The sequence below is a fragment of the Sarcophilus harrisii genome, chromosome 1 (genome assembly GCF_902635505.1).
Source record: "Sarcophilus harrisii chromosome 1, mSarHar1.11, whole genome shotgun sequence".
Classification (NCBI taxonomy): domain Eukaryota; kingdom Metazoa; phylum Chordata; class Mammalia; order Dasyuromorphia; family Dasyuridae; genus Sarcophilus; species Sarcophilus harrisii.
This window is the reverse complement of record NC_045426.1, coordinates 556295144-556320885: the sequence shown is the minus strand read 5'-3', so window position 1 is coordinate 556320885 and position 25742 is coordinate 556295144. Positions and strand designations below refer to the sequence as shown.

Sequence of the window (25742 nt, the reverse complement as noted above, 5' to 3'; positions counted from 1 at the left end):
AGGACAAAAGAACTGAGTATGCTTTGTATATGTAAGAGGAAATGAGAGGAAGAATGGATGGACAAAGAATCCTGATGAAGACGATAAACTATTCTCATATTTGCTTAAATTAGTTGGGATGAAAATAGATTCCAAGTTACTAAGTTTACTCGGTTGTATTGATGTTCAGCACTGTTTAAATAAAACATTTAGCTGAAAAAGAAAGGGCTTAATAATCCCATGAATCCCATGAATTATCCATCTGTGAGTAAAAGTACTGTGCTAAGGATTGGCAATCAAAAATGAAAAAGTTTTTTCCCTTAAGAAACTTATAGCCTACTAGGTGGGTGAGCCTCATGTACAAATTTTTAGTATGGGCCTGCATATTATATGTATATTATGGGGTAGCTAGTTGGTGCAGTGAATAGAGCACTAGCCCCGAAGTCAGAAAGACCTGAGTTCAAATTTGACCTCAGACACTTAATACTTCCTAGCTGTGTGACCCTGGGCAAGTCACTTTACCCCAATTGCCTCAGCAAAAAATAAATAAAATATGTGTATTATTTCATATACAGGTGTAAAAATGCTTTTAAGAATACAAAGATCCATATGAAATTCCTAGAAAGATGATCCAAAGAGGTCAGGATGAATAAAGGTCAGAATGAGAGTATGACCATAGCTTTAAATTTCTTGGATATTTCTTAAAGCAGGGATTGTAACAGGCACAGAAGAAATATTGGTAGATTGACGATTGTTGTTTAACAAGGCAGCATGTTTCATTAAGATCTGTGGCTGGATGTTGTACTTATTACACGCACATTGACACATGTATTTTCTCTCCATATAAATATACATATATAACAATTTTAACCTTACCCTCACATGGATAGATTTATTAATGACAAAAACATCTAATCGATTTTTATTTTCCACCTCTTAAATCAGATTGTTTGACCTAATTCAGATGTCCTTGCTTTCCAAAGACAACATTATAATACCCATTACCAGAGTGGAATTTTTCTGTTAGCTAATCTCCGATAAAAGAATAGTAAAGGATTTCATAATTTATGTAAAAGGTAATATTGACTTTAGGGATAAAGCAAATAATTATTGCCTATAAGTCCAAAGATTAAAAACTACTCTTAAAAGTTATTTTCCTGTAATAGAACAGAGTACAATTCCAAATCTCTTTGAAGAAATTAATTTTAGAAATCTACAACATTTAAATTATTTTGTGGGTAACATTAGAACTGATTAAAATTAAATAATTGAGGATAAAAGCAAAATAGACTTTTGAGGAGGGATAGGATAAAAAGAGAGATAGAAAAAGAAACAGAAAATAATGAGATGGAGGCAAACACAGAATAATCAGCAGTGAATAGAGCACCAGCCCCGAAGTCAGAAAGACCTGAGTTCAAATCTGACCTCAGACATTTAATACTTCCTAGCTGTGTGACCCTGGGCAAGTCACTTAACCCCAATTGCCTTGCAAAAAACCAACAGCTTATTATAAAAAACTTTTATATTTCTTTATTATCTATAATATTATCTTTTAGCAAAATGTAGTTTCTCTGATTATTTCTTTTAATTAGGTCTGCTTTTGCTTTTGTTTTGTCAGAGATGAGTGTGAATGGGAATGGAAACCAGAATCCAACAAGATGTTATATGCAAGAAAAATACTTGAAACAGGAAGACACACACTTTAAAATAAATCAGGGCTTCTTAAACATTTTTGCCCAAGAAATTTTTACATGACCTCAGGCATACATACAGGTATATAAAATAGGTATACCAATCAAACATTTATTGATAATAAATCATAATTTTGCACCTCTTATTCAGTTATGAAACCCTATATGGGATTACAACAATTTAAAATGCTGGGAAAGAAAGTCTAGAGCAAAATCTAATATACTTCAGCTGAAGTAAAAAAGGCAAGGGGCAACAATTATAATCTCTGACAAAATAAAAGCAAAAGCAGACCTAATTAAAAGAGCTAATCAGAGAAACTACATTTTGCTAAAAGATATTATTATAGATAATAAAGAAATATAAGTTTTTGTTTTTTTTTACAATAAGCTACTTTGATAAAGGCCTTGTTTTTCAAACATATGCTGAGTTTAAAATGAGTCAAATTTATAAAAATAACAGTCATTCCCCAACCAATAAACTATCAAAGTATATAAACAGGCAGTTTTCAGAAGAAGAATTCAAAGCTATCTATAGTCATATGAAACAATGCTATAAATTTCTATTGAATAGAGAAATGTAAATTTTAAGCAACTTCACACCTATCAGAAATAAAAAATGCTGGAGAGGATAAGGGGAAAATAGGTACACTAATGAACTGCTCCTGGAGTAATAAATTAAGTCTAACCAATATGTCCAAAGGGTTATAAAAACTGTAAATATCCTCTGATCTACCACTACTAGGACTATGTCCCAAAGAGATCAAAGAAAAAGAAAAATAACTTACATGTCCAAAAAATTTTATAGTAGCTCTTTTTGTGGTGACAAAGAATTAGAAAGTGAAGAGATGCTCATCAACTGGAAAATGGCTGAACAAGTTATAGCATATAATTATAATAGAGTACTATAAGAAATGGCAAGAAGACATATATGAATTGATACAAAGGGAAGTCAGAAGAATAAAAGATTATTGTGCATTATAACCACAGTATTGTAATGATAACTAAAAGATAGCTATTCTGATCAAAACAATGATCTAAGACAATTCCAAAGAATTCATGATGAAAATATTCTATCCATCTTCAGAGGATAGAACTAATGAACTCTGAATGCAAATTGTAGCATAGTTTTCTTGCTTGTTTTACATTTCTTGCTTTTAAAAAATAGCTAATATGGAAATGTTGTACACCATTTCATATGTATAATGGATGTCATATAGCTTGCCTTCTCAGTGGCTTATTTAAAATTTTTTAATCTGTATTTTTAATATTTTTCCAACTACATGTAAAAACAATTTTTAATATTTAAAAAAATTATATTTCAAATTTTCTCTTCCTCCCATCTTTCCCCAAAGATGGCAAGCAGTTTGACATGTTATATATGTCATAATGTTATACAGTCATATGCTAAACATATTTACATATTAAAATGGTATGAAAGAAAATAGATTTTTTAAAACCTCTACTAAAAATAGAGTAAAAAATAATATGCTTTTATCTGCATTAAGTTCTTTCTCTGGAGGTAGAAAGCATTTTTCACCTTAAATCTTTTGGAAGCGTTGCAGATTTTTGTATTTCTAAGAATAGCTAAGTCATGAAACTCAAAATTTAAAAAGAAAAGAATGTTTAAAAAAATTTTTTAAAAAAATGAAATCACTGAAAGCAACATACATATTTGGATAAAAACATAATAAGGCAGAGCCAGACATACTTTTACTTGAATGAGGGTACCTCTAGCTTACTAACAAAATCAGATTTATTTGGGACATGCCAATATGTTGCCACCAAATAAAACCAATAGTGCTATTTACAGTAGTAGCAAAGGTTAAAAAATAAATAATCCAAGTTAAAAGAACTTTCACTAATTAATTAGCAAAGTAACTGTGATCAATTATATGAGATCTGGTAGCAAACCACCCTCCCATTCCCCCAAGTTCTGGAGGTGTTTTTGTTTTGCTACTAGATCTCATATAATTGAACACAGTTACTTTACTAATTAGTTTTTCCGGGGAAAAAAAAAATAAAGGAAAACAGGTGGTTTGGGAAATGTATTGACATTAAACAAAGCAGCCAAAACCTTGAATGTTACTGGAAAAACAAATACAAAACTCAATTTTCCATTTGCTTAAAATAATCTAGGTTACTAAAGAAGGCGATGTTCTTCATGTTAAAATGGTTTAAATGTTATTTTCTCACTGGCTTCCTACAGATCTGTACACCTCTGCTTTAGCTGTTCATATGTGAATTCTCTTGTTCATGTGTAAAAAATGAATCTTCTAGAGAACATCTCTGACTGAAATGTAATTCTTAAATTTTTTACATTTGACATCTGACAGACTTCCTAAATTTTAATGGTCATGTGTTTGTTTTTTAAATGACCAGAGCTGGCCTTTAGAATTTCTAGTTTTTACTTATTAAGTTATAATTGTAGTTAGAAGGGTGGCCTTGCTAGAGATTTGGTCTCCTAACCAAGACCTTCACTGAACTCTGGTCTGACCCTTACTGCCCATATGACTGCAGACAAGTCACTTTAATTTAGCAGGGTTCTCAACATCTAAGATTAAATTTCAGAAGAAGTGCTAATCTGCTATGTAGCTATCTACATTTTCTGCATGACATCAGAATCACAGGTTTAATCCTTATCTTAGAAATTGGGTCAGGAGAAGTATAACACTTGAAGAATTTTAACCGTAGTAAAGAAGTACTTAATAAGGACAATTGTAGGAGAATGGAGATCTATGGTATTTTTCTGATTTTTCCATTCGCTACTCAAATGATTTTGATAAAGTAATTTTCCTGGCAACAGGTTTAGTTTCATCATCTGTAAATTGAATAGTGATGATTAATCTGATCCAGGTTTGTCTTCAAGAGAAGAGGAAGCTTATAACCCAGCAGTAACTGGTCCTTGCAACCAGGGAGCTAGAGAGGAAGGTGGGATCAAGAAGGGGAAGGTGGGCATAGGAAACTGGGCAGCCAGAGGCAGCAGAGACAACCTACGGGGTAAGTTTGGGGACCTCAGGGATAAAGTGTACTCCCTTGATGAGTATTCAAGTCTCTCTGCTTCCCTCTCCCACTAGTCTAACTCCCCCATTGTAGCACCAAGGAAATCTGAAGGCTTTTCATTAGTTAAAGCCTTGTCCTGGGATCCAAGTTTAATCCAGTACTAAAATTCTATGATTTACCTAGATTGCAATCAGTCAATATTTAAATAAGCTTTCTGATTCTAACCAGAGAATATCAATAAAGCCTTATGGTACACATTATGTTTTTTTCTTTTAAAAAAGATGAACATAAAGCAAAAAATTTTTATGTAATATAGTAGTATGTTAGGTAGTAGATGGAAGTCTGGTACTTTCTACACACTCAATAACATTCATTTTTTTTATTATTCAATGGTATTTTATTTTCCCAATTACATGGAAAGATAGCTTTAAACATTCATTTTTGTAAGATTCTGAGTTCTAAATCCACCCCTTTCCTTTATCTGCCCCCACCCCAAGACAGCAAGCAATCTGATATAGGTTATATGTGTATAATAATTTTAAACATATTTCTGTAATAATCATGCTGTAAAAGAAAAATCAGGACAAAAGGGAAAAGCCATAAAGAAAAAGTAAACTCCCCAAAAGGTGAAAATAATATGCTTCAATATACAATCAATCTCAAAATACAATCAATCTTTATAGTTCTCTCTCTGGATACAAGTGGCATTTCCCATCTCCAATCTATTGGAATTGTCTTAAATCAGTATATTGCGGAGAAAAGCTAAGTCTATCACAGTTGAATATCACATAATCTTCTTGTTACTAGATACGTATTCTCCTGGTTCTACTTCACTGCATCAGTTCACGTAAATCTGTTTCAGGCTCTTCTAACCTGAAACCGTAGTCTTTATAACCCCAGAGCATCAGGTTCAGATAATGAGAATGAGAAAGCTCACAATTGATTATGAACATAGTTAGAGAAACCAACTCTTAAAATGTTATTGAGTATTGAAAGTAAGGAAACTATTGAATTAATAAATAAAAATAAGAGTTGGTTTTATAAAAATACATATATATATAAATCTTTGGTTATAGAAAAAGAAAGAAAACCAAATTATCTGTATCAAAAATGAAAAGGGCGAATTTGTCTCCAGTGAAAAGGAAATTAAAGCAATAATTAGGCGTTATCTTGCCCAACAAATGCCAATAAATATAATAGTCTAAATAAAACCAATATTTACAAAAACATGAATCGCTCAGATTAACAGAAGAGGAAATAAAATACTTAAATAACCCCATTTTAGAAAAAAGAAATGGAACAAACCATCAATAAACTCCCTAAGAAAAAATCTCCAATGCTGGATGCATTTACAAGGGAATTTAATTTTAATACTATATATTGAAAAAATATGTGGAGTCCTACCAAATTTTTTTTTTTATGATACAGATATGGTATTCATACCTAAACCAGGAAGGGCCAAAACAGAGAAAGAAAATTATAGATCAATTTCACTAATGAATATTAATGCAAAAATTAAAATAAAATATTATCATAAAGATTACAGCAACCAGGATAATACACCATAATCAATTTATACCAGGAACACAGGACTGGTTCACATCAAGAAAACTATCAGCATAATTGACCGTATCAATAACCAAACTAACAGAAATCATTTGATCATTTCAATAGATGCAGAAAAACCATTTGACAAAATACGGTATCCATTCCTAATTTAAAAAAAAAAAAAGCCTTAGAGAACATAGGAATAAATGAGTTTTCCTTAAAATGTTAAATTAGAAGCATTCCCAATAAGAATGTCAAGGCAACTCCTATAATCTCACTACTAGATTTTTATCTCTCTATAGTGACAGAAATAGTACTCTTAAAATTATAGTTCTACCCTGGGGTAAAGTATTTAAGTGTTCAGAAGAATTCATTTGTTTTTCTGAAACTGCCACAGTTTGAATCACTATGAAGGGAAATTCATAGTGATGAAAGTTGCTCCTTTATATTGTGACTTTCTGCTTTTCCTTGACTCCAAATTCTGTCTAGTACAGAAACTCCTCTGCCTTGTCCATCTCTCTGTCACTGCTATTCTTCTGATGCTAGCTGGTATTTCTGAATCTCCTGGTGGGACCCATGAAGTTCATGCTATCCCACCACTGCCTCTGTCTGCTGGCATTTCTTAGATTACATGCTTCTCTGGTTGGTTTTAACACAGAAATGAATCCTAATCCTTAATCTCTATTAATAATCCTCATTTCTCCCTTCCTCTCCAGCTCTCTAGCACCATCTGTTGTTCTTTTTTTCTCTTTTAAGAATCAAATCTGAGGATATAGTCCGTATATAGCCTGGCAATAAAATAATCAATGAATATTTAAGCATCTACTGTGTGCCAGGTAGTTTGCTAAGCAACTGGGGATTCAAAAAGAGGCAAAAAGTAGACCCTGCCCTCCAAGAGTTTATAGTCAAATGGGTAAAATAACATTAAAACAAATGTATACCAAACAAGCTATATACAGGATAAATTGGAACTGATTAATAGAGAGAAGATATTTGAATACAGATAATATAGGGAAAAGTCTATTTATACATTTATTCTATTGTGTGCAAAGCACTGGGTTAATATGGAAGCACATTTAAATAATACAGAATAGTAGCGGGAAGGTTTTCAATGAAAGATGAGGTTTTACTTGGGACTTCAAAAGAAGCCAGGAAATCAGCAGGTAGAGATGAAGAGGGAGAGCATTTCAGGAATGAGGCACAGTCAGAATGTCTGGAGCTGAGAGACGGAATGTCTTGTTCATGAAACCACTAGGAGGCCAGTGTCAATGGATCAAAAAGATCATGTTGGGAAGTAAGGTGTATGAAGACTGGAAAAAGAAGTTGGGTCTAGGTTGCGAAGGACTTTGAATGCCAAAGAGCATTTCGTATTTTCTCCTGGAGGCAAGAGGGAGCCACTGAAGTTTATTAAGTAGAAGTTGACATTGTTGGACCCCAGTTTTAAGAAAACCACTTTAGTGATCAAATGGAGGATGGACTACAGTAGGGAGCTATTCAAGGCAGCCGGACCTAGCAGCAACCTATTACAATAATCTGGCATAATGCAAGGAGGGCCTGCATTTGAGTGGTGGCAATGTCAGGAGAGAGAGGGGGTCATATTGGAGAGATGTTGCAAAGGAAAATTAATATACGTTGGCAATAAATTTTATATGGAGGGTGAGAGGTCAGGAGGAGCCCAGGATGATTCCAGGAGGGAAGGCAGGAGGCTTGGGAAGGAAGTAATAACCTGAACTTAAGATGTTTACAGAATATCCATTGAAATGTATGAAAAGCAGTTGGAGATGTGAGGCTAGAAGTTAGCAGATAGGATGAGCAGAAAAGGTACGTTTGAAAATTAGCAGCATGTAAGATGACCGGAAAAGATAATGCGGAATGTTGGAGGGGATGTGGGAAAAGTGGGACACTAATACACTGTTGGTGGAATTGTGAATACATCCAGCCATTCTGGAGAGCAATTTGGAACTATGCTCAAAAAGTTATCAAACTGTGCATACCCTTTGATCCAGCAGTGTTTCTACTGGGCTTATATCCCAAAAAGATCCTAAAGGAGGGAAAGGGACCCACATGTGCAAAAATGTTTGTGGCAGCCCTCTTTGTAGTGGCTAGAAACTGGAAAATGAATGGATGCCCATCAATTGGAGAATGGCTGAATAAATTATAATATATGAATGTTATGGAATATTATTGTTCTGTAAGAAATGATGAGCAGGATGAATACAGAGAGACTTGGAGAGACTTACATGAGCTGATGCTGAGTGAAATGAGCAGAACCAGGAGATCATTGTACATGGCAACAAGAAATCTATATGATGATCAATTTTGATGGACGTGGCTCTCTTCAACAATGAGAAGATTCAAATCAATTCCACTTGTTCAGTGATGAAGAGAGCCATCTGCACCCAGAGAGAGAACCATGGGAACTGAGTGTGGACCAGAACATAGCATTCTTTCAGTTGTTGTTTGCTTGCATTTTGTTTTCTGTCCCAGTTTTTTTTCCTTATTGATCTGATTTTTCTTGTGCAGCAAGATAAGTGTATAAATATGTATACATATATTGGATTTAACATATATTTTAACACATTTAACATGTACTGGATACCTGCCATCTAGGGGAGGGGGTGGGGGAAGGAGGGGATAATTTGGAACAGAAGATTTTGCAAGGGTAAATGCTGAAAAATTACCCCTGCATATGTTTGTAAATAAAAAGCTTTAATTAAAAAAAAAAAAGAAAGGAAATCAGCAGCATGGAGATGGCAATTCAGTTCATGGGAGCTGATGAGAAATCAAGTGAAGTAGTAAGGAGGGAGAAGAAAAGAAGGTTCAGAAGAGGGCTCTGTGGGACTCTAGGATTAGAGGGCACACTCTGTATGAGGATACAAAATAAAAGAGCAGCTATTTCCGGTCTGATAAAATATCATAATGGTATTTGGCGCTTATCATATGCAGTGTGCTCCAATTCTCTTGAAAAAGGTATTCATGTTACTTGTGAATGAGGATTTAATGTAATTCAAAATCTGGTTTCTTTCATTTCTTAGTCCTGAGCCATATTTTCTTTTTCCTCTTCTTTTTCAACACTGAGTCTTCCTATTTTACTCAGGCTAGAAGTACAGTAGCCCTTAATGGGCCCAATTCCATTGCTGATTGGCAAGGAAGCTTTGACCAGAAACAGAAAAATTCTATTTCTGATCCAGGATGGTTTACCTCTGCTAAAGAGCATGGTGCTACTTTCTTCCCCAACTTTTGAACATTTACCTTCTATGCTTTAGGCTATCTGCAACTCCAGAACTCATGTTCAAGCAATCCACTAGCCTCAAACTCTCCTAGAAGTAGAACTATAGTCCTGTGTCACTTCTCTGGATCCAAGCCATGTTTTCAAACATTTTTCATTGAACTTCCCTGTGTCCACATTTGGCTTGAAGTCACTGAAGATAAATAATAATGAAAGCTAAACGTGCAAAGTTGAGTATTTTCCTTCTTTAGGCTAATGTAACTTATTGCTATTAAGTCATGCTAATAATAGTTATTGCTATTAAACTTGTCATCATCATGATATTGGTAAATATTGATTGAATGAAATTTTGGAGAAATAGAAAAAATGTTGGCACTTATAATTTTTCTTTTAAAATTTGTTAACTCTACAATGCTTAAATGATAGTAATTATGTAGTTTTTCTTACCTGGGAATTAAGCTCTTCATTTAGATTATGGTATTGATCTAGTTTGGTATCTAATAAGTCAGGCACATTTGTATAATTTTCAACTTCCTCTGAATCACTGTTTCTGTCCTAAAAATAAACATATTATTGTTCCGTTATAATATTTATTTCAATAAATTCTGTTTAAACATTTATTTAAACATATTTATTAAACATCTATTGTATGCAATACACTGTATTACTATAGAAGCACATTTTAAAAATCTCCTTTTTGGTTTCTCTAAAAATTGGATTAACTATTTCTATAGTTAAAAAACCCCTTCCATACTCGATTAAGGGGAGAAAAAGTGTTTCCTAAGGAAACTACCAAGGGTAGTAATCAAAATTCAGGACAAAAAATACCTCTTAAGAAGTTAATTATCAGTACCTTCCTTGAAAAGTGTGATTTCTTGCTAGCTTTGGCAATAAGAGTTGAGAAAGAGATTAAAGGAATTAGAGTAGGCAATGAGGAAAACAAATTATCACTCTTTGCTGATAATATGACGGTATACTTAGAGAACCCTAGAGATTCTACTAAAAGTTATTAGAAATAATCCACAATTTTAGCAAAGTTGCAGGATACAAAATAAACCCACACAAGTTATCAGCATTCTTATATATCACTAACAAAATCCAACAGTCAGAGTTACAAAGAGAAATTCCATTTAAAGTAACTATTTATAATAGTTATAATATAAAATACTTAGGAATCTATCTGCCAAAGGAAAATCAGAAACTTTATGAGCAAAACTACAGAACACTTTCCACACAAATTAAGTCTGATCTAACCAACTGGGAAAATATTAAATGCTCTTGGATAGGGCGAGCAAATATTATAAAGATGACAATACTACCTAAATTAATCTATTTGTTTAGCGCTATACCAATCAAGACTCCCAAAAAACTATTTTAATGACCTAGAAAAAATAACAACAAAGTCATATGGAAAAACAAAAGGTCAAGAATTTCAAGGGAATTAATGAAAAAAAAAAATCAAATGAAGGTGGCCTAGCTGTACCAGATCTAAAATTATATTACAAAGCAGCTGTTACCTAAACCATTTGGTACTGGCTAAGAAATAGATTAGTTGATCAGTGGAATAGGTTAGGTTCAAAGGACAAAACAGTCAATAACCTTAATACTCTAGTGTTTGACAAACCTAAAGACCCCAGCTTTTGGGATAAGAACTCCCTGTTTGACAAAAATTGCTGGGAAAATTGGAAACTAGTATGGCAGAAACTAGGCATTTACCCACACTTAACACCGTACACCAAGATAAAGTCAAAATGGGTTCATGACGTGGCATAAAGAATGAGATTATAAATAAATTAGAGGAACACAGGATAGTTTACCTCTCAGACCTGTGGAAGAGAAAGGAATTTATGACCAAAGAAGAACTAGAGATCATTACTGATCACAAAATAGAAAATTTCGATTATACCAAACTGAAAAGTTTTTGTACAAACAAAACTAATGCAGACAAGATTAGATGGGAAGCAATAAACTGGGAAAACATCTTTACATCAAAGGTTCTGATAAAGGCCTCATTTCCAAAATATATAGAGAACTGACTCTAATTTATAAGAAATCAAGCCATTCTCCAATTGATAAAATACAGACAAGATTAGATGGGAAGCAATAAACTGGGAAAACATCTTTACATCAAAGGTTCTGATAAAGGCCTCATTTCCAAAATATATAGAGAACTGACTCTAATTTATAAGAAATCAAGCCATTCTCCAATTGATAAATGGTCAAAGGATATGAACAGACAGTTCTCAGACGAAGAAATTGAAACTATTTCTAGCCATATGAAGAGATGCTCCAAGTCATTATTAAGCAGAGAGATGCAAATTAAGACAACTCTGAGATACCACTACACACCTGTCAGATTGGCTAGAATGACAAGGAAAGATAATGTGGAATGTTGAAGGGGATGTGGGAAAACTGGGACACTGATACAGTTGGTGGAATTGTGAATACATCCAGCCATTTTGGAGAGCAATTTGGAACTATGCTCAAAAAAGTTATCAAACAGTGCATACCCTTTGATCCAGCAATGTCTCTACTGGGCTTATATCCCAAAGAGATCATAAAGAAGGAAAAGGGACCTGTATATACACGAATGTTTGTGGCAGCCCTCTTTGTACTGGCCAGAAACTGGAAACTGAGTGGATGCCCCTCAGTTGGAGAATGGCTGAATAAATTGTAGTATATGAATATTATGGAATATTATTGTTCAGTAAAAAAATGAACAGCAGGATGATTTCAGAAAGGCCTAGAGAGACTTACACGAACTGATGCTGAGTGAAATGAACAGGACCAGGAGATCATTATATACTTCAACAACAATACTATATGATGATCAATTCTGATGGACCTGGCCATCCTCAGCAATGAGATCAACCAAATCAGTTCCAAGGGAGCAGTAACGAACTGAACCAGATACACCCAGGGAAAGAACTCTGGGAGATGACTAAAAACCATTACATTGAATTCCCAACCCCTATATTTTTGCCTGCCTGCATAATTTTTTTTTTAATTTCCTTCACAGGTTAATTGTACAATATTTCAGAGACCGATTCTTTTTGTACAGCAAAATAACGGTTTGGACATATAAACTTATTCTGTATTTAATGTATACTTTAATATATTTAACACACATACTGGTCATCCTACCATCTAGGGGAGGGGATGGAGTGAAGGAGGGGAAAAATTGGAACAGAAGGTTTGGCAATTGTCAATGCTGTAAAATTATCCTTGCATATAACTTGTAAATAAAAAAGCTATAATAAAAAAGTGTGATTTCTGCTGCATTCAGAGGATCAAATACTGATCAGAGCACAGTCCTTTTGATTACTCCAGGAGAAAACTAGAGGGGAATAATCAAGGAGGAATGGAATCATTTTAGTTGAAGATTAAGTGTCTATTGTTAATTCCTGTTTTCTAGAATGTTAACTTTACCCTCAAATGTATTTTAACACTATCATTTTATTCCTTTAAGATTCGTAAAAATGGTCCCTCCAATTACCTTGGAGTAAGGCAAGATGTCTGAATTAATTTGAACATTTCACTCTTTAAGCTAGAAATACTTGGATTTAGGATAATGATAAACTAAATAATTTTTAGCAGACCTCTACCTACAACAAAGTATATAATGTTAATATTTTTTCTTTGACATTGGAGATACAAAGTTGAAAAATCCCCAGATCCTTTTTTGGATTTATTGTCCAACCATGTGTCTGTCAGTCTGCAATTTTGAGATGTCCTTCCACATTCAATTCCATTCAATAAGCATTTATTAATCACCTACTATATGAAAAGCAAGGGTACTGGAAATGTAAAAACAGGCAAAATTAGACCCTGCTTTCAAAGAGTTTGTAATTCAAAATAAGCAAAAAGTCCAATAGTAAAAATAGAAGAGAGCATAATTTATAGAAAGAAAAGGTTCAGATAAAGTGCCGCCATCATCATCATCATCACAGCAGTTGACCTTTATATAATGCTCGCTATGTGCCAGGCAGTGTGCTAAATTAGCTTTACAATTATTATCTTATTTGATCCTCACAACCATCCTGGGAGAAAGTACTCTTATTATCTTCACTTTCACACTTAAAGAAATTAAGAAAGACAGAGGTTAAGTGACTTGCCCAGGCTCACAGAACACTTGCTAGCTATGTGATGCTGGGCAAAGCATTTCACCTTGTTTGCCTCAGTTCCTCATCTGTAAAATGGGCTGCAGAAGGAAATGGCAAATCACTCTGGTATCTCTGCCAAGAAAACCCCAGATGGGGTCAGGAAGAGCCATTTAGGAAAAGAAGTTCTGGCACAATTTCCTGACTGCAGATTTGGTGCTCCACCCCCACCTACCAGTTGCCCCATAAGAATAAGAGCTATTAAAGAAAAAGAAAGGAAAAAGAAGAATCAATGTTGTAAAACTCTTCATACCCTTTGATCCAAGATACCATCTCTCCGATGAAACTACAAGGATGTTAATTAAAAGGGAATGGGAGAAGAGAACTTTCCTTAGTAGCTATATAATTTATAATATTTCCTTGGATCACCTAGCTTTGTAACAATCCTGCAAATCCCTGAGGATAAGCTCTGTTATTTTTTTTGTGTGTGTGTGTTTGTTTTGCTTTTTGTTTTTTGTTTTTTTACATCCAGCCACTCCCTATAGGGTATCCTCTCTAAATATCCAGCTGGCTCAGGACACACTCCTGCTCATCTGATTTTCCTCAAAGGTGATGCCCAGAACTGAAACCCCAACCCCAAATGTAGCTTGCCCAGGGCAAAGAACACCAAGACAAAATGACTTTCCTCTTCCTAGACATTACAGCCAGGCAGATCACTAGGTGTTAAGGACCATGCCTAGGTGAAGGGATGGGTCAATTATCTGAAAGCCTCCACAGCTGTGAATCATAAACTTGAAGGCATCGCAAAGCGGCCTTTACTGACACAGGTGTTGCTTGTGGACTGGGAATGAAATAAATTGGAGGCAGAGGAGAGAGGTCAGAGAATGCAACTGCCTCTTGGTCTGCTTGTATCCTCCTCCTCCTTTACTACTACTACTACTACTACTACTACTACTACTACCTACTACTACAACTACTACTAACTACTACTACTAACTACTACTACTACTACTAACTACTACATCTAACTACTACAACTACTACTAACTACTACAACTACTACTAACTACTACTACTACTAACTACTACTACTACTACTAGTACTACTAATTACTACTACTACATCTAACTACTAACTACTACATCTAACTACTACTAACTACTACTACTACTACCACCACCACCACCATAGTAGTGCCGGGTTCTGCAAGGTTAGTGGGTAACATAGTTGGGCTTGGCGTCAGGAAGACCTCAGCTCAAGTCTAGCCTCTGACATTTTGTCAAGCCATTTATCTTCTGTTTGCCTCATCTATAAAAAAAGAAGTGACACCAACTTGTAGATTATTGAGAGAATTAAATAATTTGAAAAAAATAAGTTTTAGCATAGTGCCTGGTACATAATAGAAATCACATAATGCTTATTTCTTTTCCTTTCCCTGTCTCCTTACTCTCCCCATTCTCCAATAGAAATGAATTTTTTTCCCCCCACAGATTATACTGTTTGGTTATGTGTTCTGTTTTTGAAATTGGTATTTTGAATGCAAATAAAATGTTTTATGCCTCTTGATTTTGATCTTATTCAATTCAGCCCAGTGTTTTAATGCAATGGAGTCAGATTCAAATAGAAATCAATCCTTATGGGCAGCAAAATACCTTAGAAAACCATAAATGAACATTATCTGTGTTTTACTGTATTTGTATTTATTTTGTTAAACATTTCTCAGTTACATTTTAATCTGGTACTAGTGCATTCAGGGATTTGATTGTCTGCAACGAGTCTTGAGATATCTGATGCAGGCTGTCTAGGTCTAGATTCTCATACAATGTATTAGCCATTTATTAATGCTTCTTCTTGTCTGTAGAGTAAATAAGTATGCCATCAGCACCCAAATTCAAGTCTTTGGATTAAAATGTTGAATAACAAGAATAAATACAAATCCCTGAAGCACACTCTTAACACTTTCTTTCTCCAAGTTGACACTGACTTATTAATAACTATTTTGTGTCCAATCATTCAACTCAAATTTACTTAATAATACTATCACTTAGCTATAGCTTTGTGTCCAGTCCAAGCCAAATCTAGCTATCACCTAGTTGTATTTGTCCATCTTATATATGGGCATAGGATGAGAAACCCTGTCAAATACTTTGCTGAAATTTAAGTACTGCATAGTATCTCTCATCTCCTTTCTACTTTTTTTGTTACTTCATAGTAAAAAGAACTGAGTTTGTCCTTGATGAATTCATGCTACTAGTCAGAGATCATTGGTTCCTTAGGTACTTACAAACCAGCACCTTAATGTGTTCTGGAACTTTTCCAGGAAGAGAAAGTAAAACTCCCTCAGCCATGAAACTGATAGACTCTACTCTCTCCCATTTCTAAAAATGTTGGGACAATATTTATCTATTTGTACTTGTCATCCCATTTTCCAGAAAATGTCTAATTCTGCCAAGAGTGGCTCAGCAATCCCACCTGTCAGTGTTCCTTAGGATATTTTTTATTTGTGCCTAGTGACTCACTGAGCCTTTTCTGACTATCTTATTTACCTTGCATTTCCATTACCTTCTTAAAATCTTTCCACTGATCACTCTCCTTAAAAGGGAAAATGGCTATGAAAAGAGTTGAAGAAGTCATCTGGTCATTATACCAACTTGAACAGTGGCCCATTCTTTTTTTGATCTTCTTATTACCAACACTGGTTGAAAAAAGAATTCCCTTTGTGGGCCACAGTATCCAGCACCACTTTTGCTTATTCTAAGATGCAGTGTTCCTGACATGATTCTTACAGGATTGGGTATTCATCCTCATTGTTCTTTATACAACTTTTTGAAAAGTAGATTTGTCTATGAGTTCCATATATCTACATAATGGACTCTTTAGGTAGTTTTTCTTTTTGTTTCTCATCCAAATTATTTTTGCTTATGTCTTAGAATTTCATTCTTGAGAGCCTCCCGTTCCTGGAGTCAACTACCTCTTCAAAATATTAAACCATTTCATCTTCTCTCTACCTCCTCTGAATCCTTTGATATATGTTCTCCTCAAATTTAGGTGACATCAGATTATGCAGTTTTTCTTTCTTCTATATCATGACTTTTATGATAAGTTCCCCCAAAGGCCAGAATCAAGTCCAAAATAGTGGTTCATTTTGAAAATTCTTTTTTTTTGAAGGATGAAATCATTATTAAAATATGTCACAAATTGACCAGCCGCTATGGTTTGGGCAGAAGAGTGTGTGGCAACAGAGATTCAGATATTTCTGCCCCCTCTTCCACAATAATGTTTCCATAGCAATTTTGTGATGTGTCCTGAACTCCCCATCTAATTTCTCTTTTTTGTTCTGATGGTTTATAATATACTCTTAAAGTAACATTGCTTCTTTTTCCAGGTCTTTTGATTCTTATCCAATATCTCTCCACCATGTTTTCCCCCTCAAGTTCTTGGGTTTCTTTATATGAGTAAAAGTTTTTAATAGAAAATATTACTTCTTCACCTCTTTTTAATATATTCTGTTCCTAGACTTACATAAACTGATACAAAGTGAACAACAGGAAAATGTTGTACATGGTACAATAATATTGTATGATGAGAAACTATGAATGACTTATTCTTGGGAATAAAATGATCCAAGACAATCCCAAAGGATTCATGATGAAACATGTGATCCACCTCCAGAGAAAAAACTGATTTGTCTGAATACAGACTGAGGCATATTATTTTTCATGTTGTTCTTTTTTCCTCTCTTCCTTTTCACATGTATAGTATAGAATTGCTCTCAGGGAGAAGTAAAGGGGAAGGATGGATAGAATTTGGAACTCAAAACTTTTTTTAAAAATGTAAAAAATTGTTTCAACATGTAATTGGGGGGATATATTTTAAAAATAAAGTAAAAATTTAAAAATATATATATTGTTCCTTTTTTTAAATTCAACATTTTATTTTCCAGTTCACATTCTTTCCCTTCCACTTTCTCTCACTCCCTCTGATAAATGAAATCTTCTTCTTCCTCATCAATCCCCAGTGCTCTGTACAGTTTTCCTGAATCTGTACTCTGAATCCATCACCTCTCTATACAGAGGTCTGCATCAAGTTTTGTTATGAGTCCTATATAACCAAAGTTGGTAATTATGTTGATCAGAGTTCCTAAGTCTATCAAAGTTTTCTTTACAATAATGAGTTGTATAAATTGTTTTCTTGTTTTTATTCATTTAATTCTACGTCAGTTCATACAAGTCTTTCTAGGATTCTTTGACACTATCCCTCCCCCTTTCATCCTTTCTTATAGCATGATAGCATTTTATCTCATTAATATCTCTACCATAACATATTCAGTCATTCCCTAGTTGATGGGTACATATTCATTTCCCAATATTCTGCTACCATGTAAAGAACAACCATAAATAATTTTTTTTTGCTTTTTGAGTGTCTTCTGTGAATTACTGAATTATGATATATGAATTATTAATTATTCAGTGAATTATGTGTACCATTCTGTTATCCTTTGTGGTACTAGGCTTGTCAGATCTATGTGGCCATTTTCTCTTTTCTTTTTTAGTTTAAGGTTCTCTTGAAGAGATTTACAAGAAACCAGAAAACTGTTTTTGCTGGCATTTGTTTGGGTATATTTAATTCCCTTTAAAGAATCTATCATTCCCATATTTTAAACTGTAGTTTACAAAATCCAAATCCTGTTCTCAAACACCATTTTGAATCTATTGTTCATTTTTCAAATCTGTCTTTTTTTTTGGGGGGGGGATCCCATAGTAAACACTGGTGAAAATACTACCTGTGTTCCTGAAGGCTTCAATTTTTTTGCCCTTGACTCCATCAGCCTTAACAATACCTTGTTAGTTTCTACCGTAGCAGTATCATTTGTCTTCAAATTTCACCAGAAATCAGGTTTAACACTTCTTGGGAAGGATGTCATCACATCCAGACTCCAGGGAGAGAACAAATATCTCTGTTACTTATGTCGGGTCAACAAATATATCTCAGCAGGTAGATACCTGATACTGAGGCCACTGCTTCTTCTGGCCATTATTGGACTTCTCCACTGTACCTGTAGATTTGCATACTTATTCTCTGAGATACAAGAAGCTAGTTCCTATGGAAAGGGGCCCAGCTACCCTAACCACAAAAAGACCCTCATGCTGGAAATGTTCAGTGTTTCCTTTTCCTTGGTGGCAAACTGCCTATTTGTGAAATATCCTCCAGTGCTTCTTGGAGGAAGGTGCAGTATTTTGGGCTGTGAATAAAGAAAGACTTCAAATAGATGGAGATTATGGGGTGTGGTTGGAAGGTGGGAGGAGGAATCAATTCATATAAAGTTTATCAGTCTTTGCAATCTTTGCAAAATGTGGGAAACAGAACATGATAAATGTTAGACATACCTCAAAAACTTTCTCTTGAGAAACTTTTTCATTATCAATTAACTCCCTAAAGGTTGAGATTCTTTCCTTATGTTTCAGTAGCTAGGAAGAATTAAGACACAATTTATATTACCAAAGGAAGAAAAATTAAAATCATATGTTCTTAGTATCTCTACTGTACATTACTAGGTGTCAAGAAGAATCTTTAAATACATATGATCAAAGATAGCATAGTTGTCTCCATGAAAGATGAGATTTTATTTTTAAAGTAAATTCATGAAAGATCAATAAGGCTTTTTGAATATAGTATAAAAACAGGCTTAAATCAAAATGCTGCCTTCAATATTTGGAATTCCAATTCTAATTGTCCAAAGATTTATCAAAATTAAATTATTAAATACAAATTTACTTTTGAAATAGGCTTCTCTCTCCAATTAGACCAACCTGAGAAGGATGATTTCTCTGAATTCCCATGTTTTCTTTTCTTAAGCCCTTAAATCACCCCAGAATTCCAGGTATATATCTTCTCTTTTTTTTTTTCAAAAAATTCAAATCATTTATTTTCCATTGTTGAAGGGCCCAATTATCATGAATATATAGCCTCATTCCTTTTAACTAGGTAGCATTGTTGCCTACATTCCTTGATATGTATCTCAGATTCAAAATGATGGATCTCTCAGATCTCACTCTGCAGCTGCTTAGTCTATAATGTTCATTTTGAATACCCTATTTCTATTTCCTCTATTTCAAATAATGATCCCCTTGATTCTACCCTCAAATCTCTGCTTTTGGCATCTGAAAAATCTTTGACTATCAAACCAAAAACATAGATACTAATTAAACAAATTGTAGCATATGAAGTTACCTTATATACTTATAAGAAGTAGGCTTAGTAAGGTTTTGAATCTCTCTCTCTATATATATTCATGTGAGAAGCCTAAGATACTTCTGAAGTTCTAAGAATTACTTCTTTGAAAACAAAAACTATTCAAATAGTGTCTTTTTATACCTTTATTTTGCTTTATTCTTTGACTAAACAAGAGAGTTATTTCTAAGAGTGAAAAAAGTCATCATACCTCTTCTTCCAAATTTTTTTTCTTAAAGTTGAAACACTTCATTTTTTCATAAACATTCTCACCGTCCTGAAAATTTTCATTATCAGGATTATCTGTATCCTGAGAAGAATAAGAATATTATAATTGGGGAACCTAGACCAACTAGAGTTTTCAATAAAAACCAACCTTCAGCTACTCATCCTAAGGCATCTCAGAAAATACTATGTGAAAGGATTTCATATGACTTCATATTTTAGTTTGGTGGGAAGTAGAGGCTCACCCAAAATGCAATAGGGAGATGCATGGCTGCAATGCATTACAAATAAGGAAAAGTAGAGTAAAGGATATCACTGAAGAATGATGAAGAATGCAAGATTAGGGAAAAACAATAAGAGGATGGGTTAATCATATGCAAAGGCAGCTACATGGCACAGTGAATAGAATGTCAGACCTAGAGTTAGGAAAACTCATTCTTAGTTCAAATCTGACATTAGACACTTACTAGCAGTGTGACCCTGAGCAGGTCACTTAGTCTTGTTTGCCTCAGTTTCCTCATCTATAAAATGAACTAGAGAAAGAAATGGTAAACCACTCCAATATCTTTTCCAAAATGACCCAAATGGGTCGTGGAGAGTTGGACAGGATTTAGTTGGACAACTAAATAATAAGAAGTCACATGCAAGAGATGGATAGGCCATGTGCTCGTTATAAGTGGTCTACAGACCACTCAAGCATATCCCTCAGTACAATGAATAAATCCCCCAAGGTAAACTCATAGCTAGGATGGGAAGTCACACAGGATAAGATTGGTGGTAGTCTTCATCATTGGTTAGAAGAGACACATTAATGAGATCATAGACCCATTCAAGTATTAGAGATGGTGGGACAGGATAATGTGAATTCTGGGACCCGAACTACAAAATAAAGGGGCAACTAGGCAGATCAGAGGATAGAGTGCCAGGTCTTCAGTCAGGAAGACTCATTTTCCTGAGTTCAAATCTGGCCTGAGATACTGAGAGATCTTGGACAAGTCACTCAACCCTAGCTGCCTCAGTTTTCTCATCTATAAAGGGAATCGGATGATGACCAGTTCTGATGGATCAGGCCATCCTCAGCAACGAGATCAACCAAATCATTTCTAATGGAGCAGTAATGAACTGAGCTAGCTATGCCCAGAAAAATAACTCTGGGAGATGACTAAAAACCATTACATTAAATTCCCAATCCCTATATTTATGCACACATGCATTTTTGATTTCCTTCACAAGCTAATTATACAATAATTCAGAGTCTGATTCTTTTTGTACAGCAAAATAATGTTTTGGTCATGTATACTTATTGTGTATCTAAGTTATATTTTAATATATTTAACATCTACTGGTCATCCTGCCATCTAGGGGAGGGGGTGGGGGGGGTAAGAGGTGAAAAATTGGAACAAGAGGTTTGGCAATTGTTAATGCTGTAAAGTTACCCATGTATAAATCCTGTAAATAAAAGGCTATTAAATAAAAAAATAAAAATAAAAATAAAGGGAATCGGAGAAAGAAGTGGACAACTAAGTATTTATTCCAAGAAAACTCCAAATGGGATCAAACATGACTAAAATAGCTGAACATCATCATCCTACAAAGAAAAAAAGAAAGGGGAAAAATGGAATTTGGTTACCCTGGAAATGGGAACAATTTGATATCTCCATCTATTTTATTATATCAATAGCAGAGATAAACCAGGGTATTTCTGGGTTTAGGAAGAAAATACACCCTGGGGCACTTGAGAATATTGCTATATTTGAGGATGGCCTATCAGTGGCTTACACTCTTATATGCTTTACAACCATATTTGGGGCCTCATAAGTAAAAAAAAAAAAATTCTAGCACAAGTCCCAAGGGACAGATCAAAATGAAAGTACTGGTCCCAAAGGGTTGTGGTTCATAGCCACCATCTGTTGTAATTACAATAGAAGGTGTTAATGAACAAAGAAATGTGCCCCAAGGTAAAGGGATTGGAGAAATGGGGACCTGGTTGATTCACAGCCTGCTTAATCAGTCCATTAAACATTTATTGTTGTTATTAGAGAGGTAATAAACTAAGGTCAAGGAATATTAGATAGTGGGAGAGCATTAAGTAATTCTAAAATCTGAAGATATTTAATTTAAGGTTTAAGCATCATAGCTGGTTGTATTTTTGCCAGTTTTTTTCTCTGCCTTATCACTCTTAGTTTTTGGAAACCTTCTGAATGTTTTATTTACCTCATAGGTAAGCAGTCCCACCATCAGAGCCATTAAATTGTGCATCTTCGATATAAATTGAGAAGTTTTTCTCATACCCGGTGAATTTAAATTGTCTTCTTCAAAAGATGGGCAGTCCAGGAACAAATTTGAATGCATTATCTTCATGTGCTGTAGTGGAGACATTTACATTTGTCTTGTTAAATATCTGAGAAGCTGCTTTTTTTTTAAATAAAAGTGCTAAGTTTTTAAAAAAGCAAATCACCTTAAAATGCAAAGTTAGAAAACAGAAACTAAAAAACAGCTTCTTTTTTGGCAATGAAATTTTTGTTTAGCCAGCAGAATTCAGAATTAAGTTCTAGTCTTAAAAATAAAAAAATAAAAAAGAATCAAAGATAAAATTGCATAGTGTACTTCTAGAGAGCAAAGCTTCATTCATTCAGAATTGGTTACTTATTCTAGTTTTCCTCAGTTTCTTAACCTATAAAATAAACTGGAGAAGAAAATGGTATGCAATTTCAGACAGTATCTTTGCCCCCAAAAAATCCATAAAACCTAAATGGGGTCATGAAGAGTCTGAAAAAAGATTAAAAAAAAAACAGTATTACTGAGAATTATAAATGCTGGCCTCATCTGGACTTATAGTACAAATTTTGGAGCAAAATTGAGGAATTTAAGTCAGTTTTCACACTGAAATATCACAAGTCACAAGTCTTTGGATATTTTATGTGTGATATTACATATACACATATAATTTCATCCTTAATATTTTACATTTAATTTTTCCCAAATGTATGTAAAAACAATTTTAATTAAAAAAAATTAATTCCAAATTCTCTCCCTTTCTCTCTTTTCTCCTCCCTTCCTGAGACAATGATTTGATAGATTATATTTGTGAAACCTTGTAGAACATATTTCCATATTAATCATGTTAAAAAAAAAAAAACCTTGAACCTCCCCCCTCCCCCAGAAAAAAATTCTACAAAAAATAAGGTGAAAAATAGTATATGTCAATCTGTATTCAGACTCCATCAGTTCTTTTTCTCAAGGTAGACAGAATTTTTCCTCATAAGAACTTTAGAATTATCTCAGATCATTGTATTGCTGAGAAAAACTAATTCTTACTTAACATTTTAGAGATGGAAATATTGCTAGCATCAATATTTTCTTACAGAATCCCTATTCACACTACTTGGAACACCAAGACTTCACAGAACAATTAAAACTATTTATACCAGTTACTATAGCTACTAAAAAGTAATAAAATCTTTTACACATGTATTATTAAACTATATCCAAAGATTGAAACCTTTCAATACAAATAAACAACTGGTCTTTAACTAAAATATTTTAATAGACTCATTGGTAGCATTGAGAAATTAAGCAACTTGTCCACTGTCATACAGATGAATCAAGAGGCAGAATTTGAACCCAGCCTTTTCTGACTTTAAAGATTACCCTCTAATTATATTCTCTCTCTTATATAACCTATTTGATAACTATGGAAGAAAATTGGTCAAGGAAATCCTTTAATCTTCTAGACCGAGGTTCTTTCCAACAAACTGCAATGATTTGGATTTACTAAAGTTTTGGTCATGTTTGATTCTTCTATGGTCATGAAGACCCAGTTACCATATACCATGAATCATCTCCAAAATTCTAAAGAATTAGGGTTTTCAGAAGTAGCTACACCCAAAGAAAGAACACTAGGAAACGAATGTAAACTGCTTGCATTTTTGTTTTTCTTCCCGGGTTATTTATACCTTCTAAATCCAATTCTCCCTGAGCAACAAGAGAACTGTTCGGTTCTGCACACATATATTGTATTGAAGATCTACTGTAACCTATTTAACATGTATAGGACTGCTTGCTATCTGGGAGAGAGGGTAGAGGGAGGGAGGGGAAAAATCGGAACAGAAGTGAGTGCAAGGGATAATGTAAAAAATTACCCTGGCATGGGGTTCTGTCAATAAAAAAGTTATTAAAATAAAATAAAATAAAAAAATAAAGAATTAGGGTTTTACAATATTTCATGGTACTGATAATTCTGAAAAATGGATACAGGGTGATAATTTTTATTTTGCCTTGCTGCCAACTTTATCACTTAATTTTATTGTTTTTTTAAAAAGTGGTCATCCTCAATTCTGGTGGACTTAGCCATCCTCAGCAATGAGATGAACCAAATCATTTCCAATGGAGCAGTAATGAACTGAACCAGTTACGGCCAGTGAAAGAACTCTGGGAGATGACTAAAAACCATTACATTGAATTCCCAATCCCTATATTTTTGCCCACCTGCATTTTGGATTCCTTCACAGTCTAATTGTACAATATTTCAGAGTCCGATTCTTTTTGTACAGCAAAATAATGGTTTGGTCATGTATACTTATTGTGTATCTAATTTATATTTTAATGTATTTAACATCTACTGGTCATCCTGCCATCTGGGGGAAGGCGTGGGGGGAAAGAGGGGAAAAATTGGAATAAGAGGTTTGGCAATTGTAAATGCTATAAAATTACCCATACATATAACCTGTAAATAAAAGGCTATTAAATAAAAAAAATAAAATTATTGTTTCAAAAAAAATAAATAAAAAAAATAAAAAGTGGTCATCCTGTGTACATTCTGCTCCACTCATCCCCTCAATTCAGGACAAAAGTCTCAAGAGAATGGGCACTACTTCCATCTTGTCTTTGTGTTCCTCGGTCCAAAGCATCATACTGTGATCACAGTTGGTACTTAATAAAAGCTGTATAAATCAATTTGACAAGGTAAGAAAGGGATGAAAAATACAACTACTGGTTTAAAATAGTAGCAGCAACAACAAACTTTCTCAAAAGCATTCTAAGTTGTTATAGGTGAATCAATCATGAAAATTCCGATTTCTTCAGGTTAAATAAATTTTCTATAGAAATAAGCTTGAGATCATGAAAGGCTCTTCTATTAAAGTAGGTGCCCACATACCTGAAGAAACCTCCCCAACATGTGTATCTTCCACTCTAACTCTCTTTCTCTTTTCTTTAATACTTCTTTCTGCAAACAAATACCTTTGTTAGCTTTATGTGATTTGATATTACCCAATATGTTCTAGTATTTTCCCAGGAATTAAAGTCAAATTTATTGGCCTTCAGCTTGCAGAATCTCCTTCTTTTTTTAGGTAATTCTGGGATTTTGATTATGAGAACAATTATTCCATTAATAGAAATAAGTAAGTTAGCAAGGAGAGCAGAGTTGGGATAAAAGTTGAACTTTAGGCATGTTGAATTTGAGATGCTGCTAGAATATATAATAAGAGATACTAATCAAATTTTGGAAATGTAAATCTGGAGCTTAGGTTGGAACTGGAGCTATGGATTCAGGAATTATCCATAAAGGTATACTAGCTGAATCTGGAGGAACAGATAAAGATGCCAAGGGAGAAAACATCAAAAAAACACTGAAATGGCCCCCATTCTTAAGGAGCTTTTAAACATTTCCATATTTGTCATGCTGTGCAAGAAAAAATCAGGTCAAAAGAGGGGAAAAAACATGAGAAAAAAAAAAA

The 25742-nt window shown here is 34.0% G+C and overlaps 1 protein-coding gene across 6 annotated transcripts in view; it reads right to left on the bottom strand.

Annotated features, from left to right (window-relative positions):
- The window catches only part of CAGE1 (cancer antigen 1), a 98426-nt gene that overhangs the window by 35478 nt on the left and 37206 nt on the right, over positions 1–25742 (bottom strand). For 4 of the 6 annotated variants that reach the window (XM_031946882.1, XM_031946886.1, XM_031946884.1 and 1 more), the window contains 5 exons: positions 25163–25231; positions 22219–22368; positions 19991–20089; positions 18936–19016; positions 9895–10002 (listed from right to left, as the gene is read on the bottom strand). In XM_031946882.1, the coding sequence (XP_031802742.1) occupies positions 9895–10002; positions 18936–19016; positions 19991–20089; positions 22219–22368; positions 25163–25231 (507 nt within the window). The remainder of the gene's footprint in view (positions 1–9894; positions 10003–18935; positions 19017–19990; positions 20090–22218; positions 22369–25162; positions 25232–25742) is intronic. The other 2 variants (XM_031946883.1, XM_031946885.1) reach the window with 2 other exon arrangements.